Here is a 16,468-nt window from a genome sequence, read left to right as displayed (position 1 = left end):
GCATCAAGGGTGTGTGATGGGACTTGATCCTTCGTGACATCCTGGGGAACCTGATGGAGGAGCATCCCCATGGAATGCGTAGCAAGTGCTCAGTGTCACCTCTCTAGGAAAGGATCTCATTGCCTGGCCTGCAGTGTGGCAGCTGCACTGTGTGGGCTGTCTGAATGCTGACCTGTGTGCCTGTCTTGCAGGTGTAAATGGCTCTGACAAGCACTCGGAGGACACAGACGGTCCCGAGCGGCAGACAGTGACCCGAAAGAAGCGCAGCCAAAGAGGAAAATCCAAGGTGGTTGTCTGGGCAATAGAGGTGCCAAAGGTAAGCAGCCACTGTCCTGCTCGTGCCTCCTGCCCTGCCCTACAGAGACACTTTCAGCTGCCATGGGGACCCAATAGGAATGAAGAAGAGGTTCAGAGATGGAAAGAAGAGGCATGTTAGAGCTACACCCAGGGCTGGTGGTTGGAGTCCTTCTCCAGCACCTTCCACCCTGATCTGTCAGGGCGATGCTCTGAAAGCCTTCAGAAGGCTTTGAGGGTTCTCAGCTCCTAAGAGCAGGGGATGAACTGTGGTGCTTTCCCCTGTGCAGGAGGGTCACGCTCCCGCTGCCTGTCCAAACCCACCCTGCAAATGAGCTGCAGGAACCAGGAAGACGGGCAAAAGAAGCCCCTGGGCTCAGTGGTGTTTGATGTACATTTCTGTCCTTGACTCTTGGTTTCTTGTCTTTCATCAAGGATACAGTCTCACGCTTGATTGGCAAGCAAGGACAGTTTATTAACAGCTTGCAGAGAGAGTCTGGGGCCAAAATTTCTCTCTCAGCGGTCCCTGATGTTGATGACTATGAAGTCTGTCACATCAAAGGTAAGAGGAATGCCTCTTTGTTCAGAGTCTAGAAAGTAGCTTGGGGGCTTTAATTAGACTAGAAATGGATTCAGTGACTTGGCAAGGCCGTGGCTTTTACCCAAGTGTTCTGCTCAGGGCTGTTCCAGCAGAGGGATGTGGCAAGTGGCCCGGGGCCTGGGCACGTGCAGCCCCTTTGTAGGGCTGGGAATGCATTTGAGCAGCTTTGGCTGCTGGAGCTGAACCAGCCCCTTTTGCAGGATCCCTTTGGGCTTGAAGCAGCAGATAGGGGATGCTTTTCAGCATCTTGTCTGGGAACGTTGTTGGAGCAATTGGGGCTGAAAAGTGTCTGTCAGTGAGTCTCTATGCTGGAGGCCAAAGCCATTCCAAGTGGGGCCTGGGGCTCTGAGCTGCTCACGTTGGTTGGATATCAGGGTCTGTGTCCAATCTGTTCCAACTGAACTTGGCAGTGCAGGTCAGGAGGCTTCTGGCAGCTGGGCTGCTTCCCATGGCAGGGCTGGAGGTGTCCTCAGCCTACCTGTGCTGCTGACCTTGGGTGGGATTCTTGTCTTCCAGGCCTCTCCCATGAAGTGGAAGGAGCGCTGAGCCTGATTGGCAGGAGGTTCAAACACCTGTGTCTCGACAACATCTACCATCTGCATCCCCCTGCACCGGTGACACGTCCTTCTGTCCCTAGGACTGCAAAGTCCCAGACGCCTCAAGCGCTTGCAGCAGAGAAAAAGAAGAGGAAATAGTAGTAATTTGTAGTAAATAGTAGTAATTGTAGTAAAAACACTACAAAATAAAGTCTAATGTTGCCAAAGAAAAACACGGGAAACAAAGGAAACTTGACAGAAAGTGAAGTACAGAAACTTGAGGGAAAGCCAGAGCCCCAGGCAGCTGCTGCCACCTGGACACAGGCTCTGCTGCCCAGGGGGGCCCCTAGTGCAGGGCTTTGCAGATGGCCAGGGAGCGGCCGTAGCACATGATGGGGAGAAGATAATGCTCTCCTGAAATGAAAAGGAGAGTCCTCAATGTGTGGGCAGCACATCCCAAGTTGGACATGTCCCAATCGTCCCAGTGGGAATTGGCCATAGCTTTGGGGACAGTGGTGAAGGTGTCCCCAGAAGGGCAGCCAGCCCAAATGCCAGCCCATCTGAGTGGGAACCACAAGTCGTCAGGTTCTCTGTTGGGGGTAACTGGTGGGAGCAGTGGGTGGGTGGTGTGTGTTCTGGGCAAAACAGACTCCAAGTGCTTGACTGTGAGAGGAAAGTAGGAAAGTTTATTGTACAAGAAATAGGAAGGTGGGAGCTCTCGTCATTCGTGTGCAGTCAGTCTGCTCAGCCCAGACTCAAATAAAGGCTGCCCTGGGACCCCTCTACAGCAGTAGGATGGACATCTTGTGACTGGGTTTGTGGTGCCAGCTTTGACGTGAACAAGCCATTCTTCAAAGCTGGCCATGGTCAGGGAATCACGGAATCACAGAGCGGTGGGGTTGGAAGGGAGCTTTAGAGATCATCTAGTCCAACCCCCCCTGCTAAAGCAGGTCCATCTCCGTCAGGTCACACAGGAACGTGTCCATGTAGGTTCTGAGAGCTCCAAGGAAGGAGCCTCTACACCCTCCCTGGGCAGCCTGTGCCAGGGCTCCCTCACCCTTCCTCTAAAGAAGCTTTTCCTTCACTGAAACTTCTTCTGTTCCAGCCATTGTCCATCACCCCTGGTGCTCTCCCTGGGCACTACCATTCTGTCCCATCCCCTTGCCATGCAACTGTCAAAGTGCCAAAGTGCCGAGCTGCTGGCTTCAGTCTTCTTCCCTACGGCGTGTCCCCCCTGGCCAAGCCCCAGTGCCAGGGACACCCAGCCCAGGGCTGCGTCATGGGCTCGTCTTTATTGCAGGAGCCGTGGTGACGCCGCTGCGGCGGCATCCTACAGGGAGCAAAGGGAAACCCCCTGAAACAGGAACAGAAAGATTGTGCAGGGCACCTGTGTTTTCTTTCTAATCTGCTCAGGAGAGACTGAAAAAGCCCAGATGCAGCCAAGAGAGGTTCAGGGAACAGGGTGGACACTGAGGGACACCCAAAAGCCCCCAGCCCCAGGTTTCTCGCACTTTTCAGAGGTTCCATGGCAGCCTGTCTGCCCACAAAGTTCTGCCTTCATACTACTCTTGGTGTAGGAGCTCTCCTCATTCGTGTGCATTCAGTCTGCTCAGCCCAGAGTGAAAAACGGCTGCCCTGGGACCCCTCTACAGGAGTGGGATACCTGGGCTGGGGCCTTTCTGCTGTCCCTCAGGATCTATTCTGTCTCTTTCCCAGCTGCAGCCTGGCTTTTTCAGGCTGGGTTAAGCAGACTCCCTGCGTACAATTGAGGAGAGCTCCCACAGCAGTAGGGCTGGGAAGGTAGAACTTTGCTGGCTGACAGACAACCCTGGGGCCTCTCTTAAGGAGATGAAAACCTGAGGCTGGGACCTTTCTTGTGTCTCTCCCTACCAAGCACATCTTTCTCAGCTGCAGCTTTCTTGGGTTTTGGGCTCATGTGATGGTTTTATTCTGACTGGCTGCCTGGTGCCTACCAAGTTGTTCCACCACTCCCTGTGCAATGATGACTGGGAAGAATTGAGGAAGAATGTAGCAATGACTCTTCTCTGGCAGAGTTGGCATTGTATCAGAGGGACACGCGGCAGTGCCAGGCTCGTTTCTTTCTGGCTGAGCGGCCGGTTGAGGGTATCTGGGGGTTCCTGGAGCACGGGGAGCAGAGCAGTAGCGAGGAGCCCCGCCAGGAGCCAGTAGGTCTCACAAGGGGATGCTCCTGGTGAGTGTTGGAGCCGCTGCAACCACATGGGTTTAAACATTCCCCAGGGAGCTCAGTGACCAGGATGGGCAAACAGAGCCTGGGCATCAGCCAGGGCCTGGCACAGCAGCTTGTGCGGCAGGTGGCACAGGCAGGGCGAGCAGGGAGGACGGGCAGGCAACGATTTCAGTCCAGCATCTGACACCGTCTCCCACAGCATCCTGGCCGCAAAACTGAGACAGTGTGGGCTGGATGATCAGGTGGCGAGGTGGGTTGTGAACTGGTTGAAGGGAAGAAGGCAGAGAGTGGTGATCAACAGGTCAGGGTCTAGTTGGAGGCCTGTGACTCCCGCAGGGGTCAGTGCTGGGACCGGTGCTGTTCAATCTATTCATTAATGACCTTGCTGAGGGAACAGAGGCACTGTCAGCAAGTTTGCTGATGATACTAAACTAGGGGCAGTAGCTGCCACCCCAGAGGCTGTGCTGCCATTCAACCAGACCTGGACAGGCTGGAGGGTCGGGCAGAGAAAAATCTAATGAAGTTCAACAAGAGCAAGTGTAGAGTCTCGCATCTGGGCAAGAACAACCCCATGTACCAGTACAGGTTGGGGAATGAACTCGGAGAGAAGTGTAGGGGAAAGGGAGCTGAGGGTGCCAGTGGGCAGCAGGATGAGCATGAGCCAGCAAGTCCAGTGGCATCCTGGGGTGGGTTAGAAGGGCTGTGGTTAGCAGGTGGAGAGAGGTTCTACTCCTCCTCTCCTCTGCCCTTGTGAGAAGTATTATGTCCAGTTCTGGGCCCCTCAGTTCAGAAGGACAGGGAGCTGCTGGAGAGAGTTCAGTGCAGGGCCACAAAGATGATCAGAGGAGTGGAGCATCTGCCTTTTGATGAAAGGCTGAGGGAGCTGGGGCTCTGTAGCTTGGAGAAGAGGAGGCTGAGGGGTGACCTCATTCATGGTTGCAAATCCATCAAGGGTGGGTGTCAGGAGGCTGGAGCCAGGCTTTGCTCAAGGATGACCAATGATAGGACAAGGGGCAATGGGTATAAACTGGAAAACAAGAGGTTCCAAAGGAGCACAAAGAGGAATTTCTTCACTGTTGAGGTGAGGGAGCACTGGAAGGGGCTGCTCAGATGGGCTGTGGAGGCTCCTTCTCTAGAGACATTCCAGACCCACATGAACAAGTTCCTGTGTGACCTACTGTAGCTGGTCCTGCTCTGGCAGGGGGGTTGCACTGGATGAGCTTTCCATGTCCCTTCCAACCCTCCAGATTCTGAGAGTCAGTGATTCTGTGTAACTACGAAGAAGTGTGAGGCACTGGCGACAAGGGACTTGGATGAGCAAGCTCCAGAAAGGGAAACCCCAGCAAACAATTCACTATCAGCTGCTCCACCAGCTTCAGTCCAGTTGTGCCCATGAACCAGCACAGCCAGACTCCAGGGTCTGGTCGTGTTCAGTGAGTAACTGTGACGACTGGCTACTGAAACAGTGCAGTTGATTCATGCAGCAGATCTACAGGTTCTTGGGGATTCCTGGTGAGAGTGACTGTCTGCAGAAGAAAGCATGAGCAAAAAACAGATCTGTAAATAACAGAGTGAGAAGTTACAAGCCTGGCTATAAAAAGTTAAAGAGGAGTTACTCAGTTTCAGTCTCACCCAAGGCGTCCCAAGTAGGGGAGGAAGAGAGATCCAGTCCGTCAGTTGACCGTCTGGGTCAGAGGCAGTTTGTGAAGGAGCTCCCCTGACTTGTTCATGATGGTGTCTTCCCCCAAATACCCCGCTTTTCTTTAACCCTTTTATACCTTTTTTCACCTTCAAGGTGCAGTTTGAGACACTCTAGTCATAAATACCTTTATTTGATTGGTGTAAATCCTCTTGCCTCCAGTAATAATGCCACACTCCCACAGGAAAGCTGCTGGGAAGGGTGCACAGTGCTGGCTGATGGGCTACCCGGGGACCTACCTACCAGTGTAGGCAAGGTCTGCCTGTGCACTTTCTTGTAGCTCCCAGGTGCAGTGGCATGTCTCTGAGCAGCAGCTGCCTGTATTTTCAATAGGAGCCAGGCAGGCAAAATGCACGTCACTGGACCAGGCTGTGGAGGATATAAACCCTCAGCTTCCCAAGGCTTTTGGTTCAGGGACAGGTTTACACACCAGTCTCTTTACAATCTCATTAAACGTCTCAGAACTGTTTTCTGTTTCAGACTTGTTCCCAGCTCCTTCAAGACCTGAACAGAATGAGTAAAGTTCAATTTCTGATTAATAAAATCTGGCTATTGGAGAGTTTAGTCTGTGCAGCCCCTCAAGACAGAGCCCTCACTGCTGGGATACACGGTGGGTTCCAGCACAGGAACTGGAGACACATCTGCAACCACACATCCAGGAGAAGTTTCCATCATCCATTGGGACATTCACTCAACGGCAGAACAGCCCAACATGCGAGGGGCTCACGCCATGGTGTAGCCCACACCATGCAGGGCTGTGTCCTCACACCCACAGCAGAGCCCTGGCTCCCATTTCTGCCCTGCTGCGGCAAGACATCGACGGGCAGCTGCAAAAGCTGCCTGTGGAAATAAAACCCTGAGAGTGTGGCCGCTGAAGAACATCAAAAAGCCCAAGAGGTGCATCAGGCTGCTGAGGCAGAAGGGACTGAGATGGACCTGGGTTGGAAAAATAACGGTGAATTATTTCTGGCCTGATGTGAAGAGCTGCAACGTGGAGGGATGGAGCTTACCATGGTCACTCTCACACAGGTTGTTCATCAATGTGACATGGGCTGCAGCCAACCAAGCTCAGCACCTCATTTTTCAGCACTAAAGCCACATTTTTAGTGTCCAAAACCTCATATTATGTCCCAAAGCTATACTTTAGGGTCCAAACTCCTATGTTTACAGTCCAAAGCCACAATTTTTAGGCCCAGAACCTCAAATTAGGGCCCAAAGCCTCCTCCTAGGGCCCAAAGCTACATTTTTAGAGCTCAAAGTCTCCTTTTTAAGGCCTGAAGCCTTATTTTAAGGTCCAACACCTTATTTTGAGGACACAAAGCCTCATTTTGTGGGGCTCAAAGTCTTGTCTTTAGCAGTCAAAGTCCAATATTTTGAAGTCAAAAACCCACAGCTTTCATTTTTTCAGGACTGAATCCTCATTCTTGCTTTCCAGAATCTTCTTTCCAGCTTCCAGAGCTTTGTTTTAGGTTCCAAAGTTGCATTTTCAGCATCTGACCTGTTCTTTTTAGACTCTAAGCTGCATCTTGAGTGTCCAAACCCTCATTTATAGTGTCCAAATCCTTATTTTAAGGCCGAGAACCTCATTCTTACAGCTCAAACTCTCATTTGTAGGGTCCAGATCCTCACTTTTAAGGCCTCAAAATCTCATTTTTAAGGCCCAAAGAAAGAAGTGAGTGCCCAACTCCTTGTTTTACAGCCCAAAACCTCCTTCTTGGAACCCTAAGTCTCATTTTAAACATTGAATCTTCCTTTTGGGGCCCTAAAAGCTCTTCTGTAAGCTCCAAAGCTTCCTTTTTTCTTTTCCTAAATCTTCATTTGTGTTTCCAGAGCCTGGTTTTAGACTCCAAAGAGGCATTTTTAGCACCTCACCACTTATTTTTAGCCTCCAAGATGCATCTTTGTTCTTCTTCATGGAATGTCATTTTCCTTGAAAGCAAGGACAAGGAGCAAAGTACCTTGAGAAACAGGCTGTGGTGGTTAGAAGGAATTAATGTTGAGGCTGAAGGAACACTAGCTTGGGATGACCATGAATCCACAGCTTCATTGTGTGAACCTGGTAAGTGGCTGATAAGAAGGGAAGCTCCTGCCTCAGAAAGCCCAAAGGCTGATGGTGCCTGAGGAGCGTGAAGTCAGCAAACATCTGCAGTCACTGGGGGAAAGGGAAAGGTGGCAGAGGGAGATGGGGAGCACCACCTCACAGCCCACCTCCCCAGGCAACAATCCCTGTTCTGCTGAGCTCTGCTAAGTTAGTTGTAAATTTTCTTTAAACTACCTATTTGATAAAATCACTTAAATTTGCTACTTTTGATAACGTTTCTATGACTGATGCTGTGACTCGGTGACTCTGTGATGGAATCTGTGACTCGGTGACTCTGTGGCTGATGCTGTGGCTCTGTGACTCTGTGGTTGATGCTGTGGCTCTGTGACCCAGCTGCAATGGCGGCAGTCTGGGAGCCAGGCCATGCCTGAGTGTCCAACCATCCTCCCCTCCTGGCTTCAGTGTAAGAGATTTCCCTGCTGTGGGCAGCCAGGCAGGTGAAAACCCTGAGCATGGGAGAGGGACCCTGGCACTGCTGCCAGCAGCTCCTGCTTTAGGGGAGAGACACAAACATCTCCTGTGCCATGGAAACGTGCTCCCCTGAGCCTCCTCCTCAGCCAGGCCAGGGGCTGGGCCACTGCTTTGGGCTGCAGCACCTGTCTCCTGGGCATCCCATCTCCATTGGCCTGGCCCTCCAGCAGTGCTGAGTGACAGAAAGGTGTCCCCAGCCTCTCTGCTCCCAGCCCCCTGCTCCCACACACAAATTCTGAGCCTGCACAAGCCCAAAGTGACATCCCTGTTGAGGCAGCAGGAGGGCAGAGGTGGGGGCTGGAGGGGAGCTGCACAAGGGGGTCCCAGGGCTGCTGTGGAACATCCCAGGCCCTGCTGAAGGGGGAGGCGGCTCTGCGGCTGTGCCCAGAGCGCTGGGGCTGTGCCAGGCCCTGAGGCAGCAGGAATGGCCCCCAGTGAGCGGGATGATGGCAGAGGGTGGGGAGAGGGAATCCCAGCCTGTGTGGCCCACATCAGGGTGGCGGGGAGCACAGCTGCCTCCTGACCCCGCTGGGAGCTGAGGAGATGGGCACTGCCACGGGGGCACGTGGCGGCACCTCCCACAGGGCCCTTTGTGCCGGCCCCGCGGCTGGCGGCGTGGCAGTGTCTGTGCCAGGGGCACGTGCCCAAGGGCTCAGGGGCTCCGGCGGCCCCAAAGCCCGACCCCAAACCCGCTGCCCCTGGGACGGGCTCCTTCCCAGCGCCACGAGACACCGCGACGCCTGCACAGGGAAGCACCGGCTGCGGGGCAACCCCCCGAGGCTTTTAATCACAACCACCGCGACACTGAGGCTCGGCACGAGGCCAAAGCCAGAGGAAACTCCTTCTGCCGCCCCTGGGTGCAGACAGTGTCCTGGTGCTCAGGGCTCTCCTGGCTGCTGCGGCCCCGCGGCAGCACCACACGCTCCCGTCGGGGGCTGTTGTGCCCCGACCTGCGGTGCCACGGCCTCGATGTCCTCACAGGGACGTGCCACAGACACCTCTTGGGCGTCGTCATAGCCGCAGCTCCCCCGGGACAGGGACGAGGGCTCTCCTCCAGCTCCAGGGACCCCGGCGCTTCTGCGGGAGCGCAGCTTCGCCCCTGCCAGCAGCGAGGCAGGACGTTGCAGTTTCCCCTCCTGCGCGTCCCCCTCCTCCCTGCTCCTCACCACCTGCAGCTCCTGCTGCCAGCCCCGGCCCTTCCAAGGAACACTCCTTGGCAGCTTCGCCCTTCCCGGCAGCTTTGGGCCTCGCTAACGGCAGCGACTCGGGTGGCACCAGGGCCCTGCCGGCGCCACATTTCCCTCTCACCTCCGGCTGAGTCCCCGGGCCCTGCTCCCTCCTCCGGCTCCCTGGGCCTTTGCCAAGCTCCCTGCCCAGGGCCAGCAGCCTCCTCGGGCTCAGAAACCTCTCTGGCATCATCGTAGCCATCCGCTGGGCCGCCTGGGGGCAGGACGGGACTGTCTGGAAGGAGAGGGGAGGCGCTGACAGGGAGTAGACGCCTCGCATGGAGCAGAGGGTGGGTGGATGTGCAGGGACATGGGGCTGAGACCACAGGAGACCCCCTCATGGCCTCCCCGTCTCCCATGGTGACACTCGGGGCCGCCTCGTTCCATCCCAGCCTTACCTGGAGCTGCTCCCACAGCATCCTCCTCCTCACTGGCCACAGGGGAGGGCTGCAGCCGGGGCAGGGACCCCTCTGAGGAGGAGCCTGGGGAGATGCACAGTGGGTATCATGCAGCGAAGCCCCCACAGCTGCTGGGGAAGGGGAAGGAGGACTCCCAGAGCTGGGGCTGCACAGGGATGAGGCCGGCTGGGAATACACCCAGCTCCCCTTGGACAAACCCCACCTATGAGAGACTGTCTCACAGCACAGTCCCTTCTCTCCCTCCCTCTCTCCCTCCATCCTCGGGGGTCTGGTGGTGGACAGGAGGAGAGGGGCTGTCCGGATGGGCAGGGAAAGCTGGAGGGGAGGGAGCTGCTTTGGCTGGGCCACGACCCAGATGTTCCCTGCACAGCCCACGTGCTGCAGGGCCTGGGGCCTGTGAGGGACCAGCCCTGTCTCGGGGCCAGGGGAAAGGGGCCTGCAGATGTGCCCCCAGGAAAGCCCCGCACCCACCTGAGCGCCCAAACCTCTCCTGCTCCTTCCACACCGGGCTGTAATCGATCTCCTCGTACACGGCCTCGGGGAAGGGCTGCTGAGCTCTCCTGGAGCCTGGGCACAGGGACGGGCAGAGGGGCTGCAGGACCCCACCGTGCTCCCCCAGACCTGTTCCTGGGGCCAGCCCAGGGCTGCTCCAGCCCCACTGCGCTGCCCAGCCGTGGCTGCCACATCCCCAGGGAGGGCAATGGCGCTGCGCAGACGCTCTGCAGCTGCTCCAGGCAGCGCCCAGCCTCATCCCCTCGGCTCTGCCTCTGCCCCTCGGTGCCACCCCACAGCCCCCAGAGCCCTGCCAGGAGCCATCTGCCCCCGGGACCGTTCTGCAAGGACCCACCTCTGCGCCTCAGCACTTGCCTGACCAGGAGGGCCAGGAGCAGGCAGAGAAGGGCCCCCAGGACGATGCAGACGATGACGGGCACCGAGACTCTCCCGCCGCTGCTCACACGGCCTCGTGTGGGACCTGTATGGGCAAGAGCACGGAAGGGGCAGCGCCATCCGGGGCTGGGGAGCTGGAGGCAGCACCAGTCCTGGCTGCCAGCACACACGGAGCAGCCCAGGATCCAGTACTGGGGCAGCTCCCACCCTGCTGAGCCACTTACAACCCTCTCCAGCCCCTCAGCCCCAGCCCAGGGCCTCCTCCCACCACATTTGCACCCCCCAGCAAGCAGCCCCTTCCCTCAGGCTTTGGGGCAGAGCCCAGCCCCAGGGATCCCCAGGGACAAGACAAGTTACCTGCTCGGGGTGGTGATGCTGCTGTCGCAACTGGAGCTGCAGGGGAGGAAAAGCAGAGCTGTGCTTCTGAGGTTGTGCGGGCATCAGGGAGCCCCCTCCCCACCATAGCCCCCTGTATCTGGGGTGGCCCTGACACATCCCACAGCCCAAGCTGCCCCATCCTGCAGTGCTGCAAAGCCAGAGCAGGATGAGGCCCAGTGCCTGTGATCCGGGCAGCCGGTGGGATGACCCAGGTAGCCAGGGGCCAGCCCCAGGGCTGCTGGGCCCCATGGGCAGTGGCCGCGGGATGGCTGATTCCACTGAGGCTGCTGCCACTCGGCACCAGGCGCCTGCACTGCACAGGGAGGTTCTGGCTCTGGAGAGGGGGAAAACGTGGGGATGGCCCTTCCCAGGGACTGGGGGCTTGGAGCTTGATCCAGTTAGAAGGACACTGAGGGGTGATTGACAGGAGAGTGGAGTGAGGTGGGGATAAATCACTTCTCCCGAGTAAGGAGTGATAGGACAAGAGGAAACAGCCTCAAGCTGTCCGAGGGGAGGTTGAGGTTGGAGCTGAGGCAGAACTGTTTCCCTGAGAGGGTTGTCAGCCCCTGTGCCAGGCTGCCCAGGGAGGTGGGGGAGTCCTCAGCCCTGGAGGGATCCCAAAGCCGTGGAGCTGAGGTGCTGGGGGCCATGGGTCAGTGGTGAGCTTGGCAGTGTGAGGGCAACACTTGGACTCCATGATCTCAAAGGACTTTTCCAGCCTGACGAACTCCATGAGAGGCCAGGGCCATGATGCCAGGCCCAAGCGAGCCCAAATCCCTTCCCCAACCCCCTGCCCCTGTCCCGGGCAGAGTTGCAGCCCCTGCACTCACCCGCGCAGCGCACGGCCGCGTCCTCCTTGTGCCGGCAGAGCCCGCGGTCCCCGGGCCAGGCCCAGCAGTGCTGCAGAGCCGCCTCTGTGCCCCGACACTCCACCTGCTCCAGCCAGATGGGGCCCGTGCCCTCCCCAAAGGCAGCCTCGGGCAGGGCAGCCACGGCGGGCCCACAGCCCAGCTGCCTGCAGGCCACCTCGGCATCCTGCACGTCCCACGCGTTGTCGCACACCGTCCCCCAGGAGCCGTGGTGCCACAGCTCCACCCGGCCCGAGCAGCCGTCCTCTCCTCCCACGGCGCGGATCCTGTCCCTGTCTGCAGGAGGCACAGAGCTGCTGGGGCAGCGGGACGGTGGGCACAGCCCTGCCAGGCCAGAGGGGCAGCAGAGGAGCAGCTCCCTACCTGTGCAGCTCGTGGCGTTGGGGCACGGGGCCGGCGGGGTCGGGGGCACTGCAGAGCGAAGCCCTGGAGGAGGAAACGCTGTGGTGAAGGGGCTGCTCGGGGGATGGGGCAGAGGAGAGTGAGCACAGAATCACACAATCATGGAATCCTAAGGTTGGGAAGGGACCTCGAGACCTCATCCAGTGCAATTCCCCTGCCAGAGCAGGGCCACCTAGAGTAGGTCACACAGGAACTCATCCAGGTGGGTTTGGAAAGTCACCAGAGGAGACTCCACAGCCCCTCTGTGCAGCCCGTTCCTGTGCCCCTCACCATCACAGTGGAGGCATGGGCTGAGGCCAGTTTTATGAGGGGCTGGAGCACAACTCTGACTGGGAGGGGCTGAGAGAATGTGGGTGTTCAGGCTGGCAAAGAGGAGACTGAGGACAGACACGATCACTCTCTGCAGCTGCCTGGCAGGAGGTCGGAGTGAGGAGAGGATCGGTCACTTCTCCCAAGTAAGGAGTGATAGGACAAGAGGAAACAGCCTCAAGTTTCCCCAGGGGAGGTTTATATTAGAGCTGAGAAGAACTGTTTCCCTGAGAGGGTTGACAGCCCCATTCTAAAGCTTCCCAAGGAGGTGAGGGACTCCACATCCTTGGAGCAACCCCAACACCGTGGAGCTCAGGTGCTGAGGGCCATGGGTCAATGGTGGGCTTTGTGGTGTGAGGGGAGGGCTGGGACTCAATGACTTTCAAGGTCTTTTTCAACCCAAACAATTCTGTGATTCCAGTATTCTCTGCCTTGGCCATGCCCAGGGGGAGCAGGAGCTGGGGTGACCCGGGTGCCTGGGTGGCTCCGAGTTACCATTGCAGGTGATGTGGATCTCCTCCCGCAGATCGACACAGGACTGCGGGTTCCAGGGAGCGGAGGGACATTGCCAGAAAGAGCTGGTTCTCTCCCCACACTGGATGTTGTCCAGCCAGGTGGGGCCAGACACCCTGCCATGGGGCAGGAGCGATTCCAGGGTCCCTGTGTCCCCGCAGCCCAGCTCCTTGCACACCAGCGACACCGTCTCGAGAGTCAGCGAGTTGGAGCAAACGCTGCCCCACGTCCCGTTGTAGAAAACCTGCAGGCGGCCGGAGCAGCCGTCGCTGTTCTCCAGCCTCAGGGCCGTGAACTCTGGCAGGGGAGAGAGACGAGTCCCTGAGGGCCGCACACCGCTGCCCTTGCCGCCCACCCCCAGGCACAGCTGAGCTCCCCAGGGACCCCGGCGGCCCGGGGCTGCCCGTGCCTGGCTGTGCGCAGGAGGTGCCGGCGCAGGAGCTCAGCGGCAGCCCGGGCCAGCGCTGGCCGTGCCCGGCTCTCCTGCTGGCCCGGCCTCCCTGAGCACCAGCCTCCCGCCACAGCTCCCGCCACGCACCCGAGCAGACGGCTCCGGCATCCTCTTTGTGCCCGCAGTCGTGCCGCCCCCAGGGCCCGGCCGGGCAGTCCCAGAGAGCGGCTTCGGCCCCGGAGCAGTTGACGCCGTCCAGCCAGATGTGCCCGGAGCCCTCCCCAAAGGCGGCAGAGCCCAGCGCCCGCACGGCCCCTCCGCAGCCCAGCTGCCGGCACACGACGGCGGCATCGGGTAGGTCCCAGCCGTCGTCGCAGACGCTGCCCCAGCTGCCCTGGGAGTAGATCTCCACTCTCCCGGCACAGCGCCCGGGCCCGTTCGCCAGCCGCACGCGCCGGCTCCCTGTGGCAGGGACGGAGCCCAGATGGCGGCGGGGGCCAGCTGCCCACCCACCCTGTGCCCCGGGGGGCCCGTGGGGACACTCACCCTGGCAAACCACCCCCACATCCTCCACGATCCCCGCTGCCGCCGGCCTCCCAGGCCAGGAGACGTTGCAGAGGCTCAGCTGGGCCTCGTGCCCCTGGCACCGCACCCCTCGCAGCCCCACGGGGCCCGGCCCTCGCTCGGCCTTGGGCGGGTTGTAGGCCGTCTCTGCCTCTCCGCACCGCAGCTGCCGACACACCACACGGGCCTCCGCCACGTCCCACTGCTCAGACAGGACTCTGCCCCACGTCCCGTGCTGGAAGATCTCCACTCGCCCGGCGCACCGGCTCCCTCCCCCCACCAGCCGCAGGGACCCGGAGCCGACGGGGCCTGCAGAGAGCAGACAATTGCCAATCCTTTCTGTTTGAGAAGCCCTTGAAGCTGCTGCAGTCCAAGCCCTCCCCTCACCCTGCCACGGCCACCACCACCCCATGGCCCTTACCACCATCAGTGGCAACAGGGCCCGGGGCACTCTTCAGGGAGAAGGGCAAGGCAGGGGTTTTGTACTAAACATGACAAGATGGAGCCTTGTGCTGATGAAAATATAGGCTAAGCTCGGGCCCTTTCTGCACTTCAGAATCACAGAAGCACAGTGTGGTGGGGGCAGGAAGGGCCCTGCACAGATCCTCCAGCCCATCTCCCTTCTAAAGCAGGTTCCCCTCAGAGAGCACAATAACTTGTCCAGGCAGGCTGGGAAATGTCCCAAGAAGGAGCCTCCAAATCCTCCCTGGGCAGTCTGTGCTCCTCCTGTTCCAGTGGAACTCCCTGTGTTCCAGCCTGTGCCTGGTACCCCATATTCTATCATGGACACCACACGGGCTCCTGGGGAAGCCAGGCTTTCTCCAGGGAGACATTCAGCCTGCTGCTGCCACGGGACCCCTTCTTTGGGCGGCCACACGGCACTCTGAGGCCAAATGGGGTGAAGGCGGCATCTTCCCGGCGCTCACCTGAGCAGATGAGCGCGGCGTTGTTCCCGCGGGAGCACGGGGAGGCCCCCAGCGTGGTCACTGGGCACTGGCTCAGCCGGGCTTCAGTCCCGTCGCAGTGGAAGGAGTCTCTCCAGACAGGGCCGGGCGCCGGGCCGAAACGCTCTCCTCCAGGAATGGACTCGGCAAAGCCGCAGCCCAGTTGCCCACAGAGAACGTGGGCATCGGCCAGATCCCAGCGCGAGGCACAGAGGGTCCCCCAGGTCTCCAGCAGCTGAACCTCCACCCTCCCCTCGCACGCTGTGCTGCCGTTGGCCAGCCTGAACCCTGCGTACTCTGGGGACACAGGAGGAGGAGGAGAGGGGCTGCCCTGGGGCTCCTGGGCCCGCAGCAGCTGGCACAGAGGCCCCAGGGCCAGCATGCCTTTGTCCTTGGGCGCTGGCAGCCTGCTGCACACAAGCCCAGCAGCCCTCCTGGCCCCACAGCCACGTCCTGCCTCTGCTCCCCGAGCCCCAGCACAGCCCCGGCCTCCAGCCCCCGTCCCGCAGCCCTTACGTGTGCAGGTGAGGACAGCGCTGTCCTGCTGGCTGCAGGGCCGCTCCCCCAAGGGCCCCGTGGGGCAGGAGATGAGCTGGGATTCATTCCCCACGCAGCGCAGCTCTCTGTCCCAGCTGGCACCCAGCCCCGCTCCAGAGGCAGCTGTGCCAGACACAGACAGGGCCCCGCCGCAGCGCAGCTCCCTGCAGGCCACAGCGGCAGCTTGGGCACCAAAGTGGGAGCCACAGACGCCTTTCCACTGTCCCTCGGCATGGACCTGCACACGTCCTGAGCAGTGGCTCTGCCCTCCCACCAGACGCACAAATCCTGCCAAGAAACAACGTGGTGAGGAGCTGCCCCTGAGCTCAGCCTTCTCCTCTCCAGCCTGAACAGACCCACGCCTGCAGCGTTTCCTCCTCTCCTCAGGGGCCCCCTCAGGCTACAGTCAGGTTCCCTTCCCCCAACCCAGCCCCAAATATCAGCCCCAGGCTGACCTCTTACCTGAACAAATCACTCCAGCCTCCTGTATCTCGGAGCACTTATGTTTGCCCCATCCTCCATATTTGCAGTCAGACAGGGAAGACTCGGTGCTGTTGCAGTTCACATCATCCATCCAGATGAAGCCAGATCCTGGCCCAAAATTGCCACGCTTGGAAGCTTCAATGGCAGCCCCACAGCCCAGCTGCCTACAAACCACCTCTGCATCGGCCATGTCCCAGGAGTTATCACACACGGTGCCCCACTCGTGCTCTCGTCTCACTTCCACTCTCCCAGCACAGCGTTGTCCACCACCGACAAGCCTCAGCTCCACAGCACCTTCAGACCCTGAGACAGCACCTCGTTCCGTGTCATTCATCACTTGAGAGAAGACATTGATGGCCACCTTACTGCAAGCCGCTGTCAAGTAGTTTCAGAGTGCTCCTGTCCCTCCTCAGCATCATCTTCTCCAGGCTGAACATCCCCATTCCCTCAGCCCATCTCCAGCACCTTTGTGCTCCAGCCCCTTCCTCAGCTCCGCTGCCCAGCTCTGGCCACGCTCCAGCCCCTCAGTGTCCCTCTGGAAGCAAGGGGCCCAACACTGAACTCAGCATTGGAGCTGCACCTCCCTAGAGGTCAGCACAGGGGGACAACCACTTGCCTGGGCCAGCTTCCACAC

The 16,468-nt window shown here is 59.1% G+C and overlaps 1 protein-coding gene across 1 annotated transcript; it reads right to left on the bottom strand.

Annotated features, from left to right (window-relative positions):
* Positions 1–8,698: 8,698 nt before the first annotated feature.
* On the bottom strand, positions 8,699–16,024 carry LOC133629451 (scavenger receptor cysteine-rich type 1 protein M130-like). Its single transcript, XM_062020083.1, has 12 exons — positions 15,814–16,024; positions 15,331–15,639; positions 14,797–15,111; positions 13,959–14,179; positions 13,454–13,820; positions 12,898–13,212; positions 11,653–12,015; positions 10,404–10,529; positions 10,028–10,123; positions 9,536–9,666; positions 9,220–9,372; positions 8,699–9,010 (listed from the first exon to the last, which is right to left on the bottom strand). Exons 1-12 carry the CDS (start codon positions 16,022–16,024, stop codon positions 8,699–8,701), a joined length of 2,919 nt encoding a protein of 972 aa, XP_061876067.1.
* Positions 16,025–16,468: the final 444 nt, after the last annotated feature.

This window comes from Colius striatus, unplaced genomic scaffold (genome assembly GCF_028858725.1).
Source record: "Colius striatus isolate bColStr4 unplaced genomic scaffold, bColStr4.1.hap1 scaffold_45, whole genome shotgun sequence".
NCBI classification, from domain to species: Eukaryota; Metazoa; Chordata; class Aves; order Coliiformes; family Coliidae; genus Colius; species Colius striatus.
This window is presented reverse-complemented; position numbering and strand designations above follow the sequence as displayed.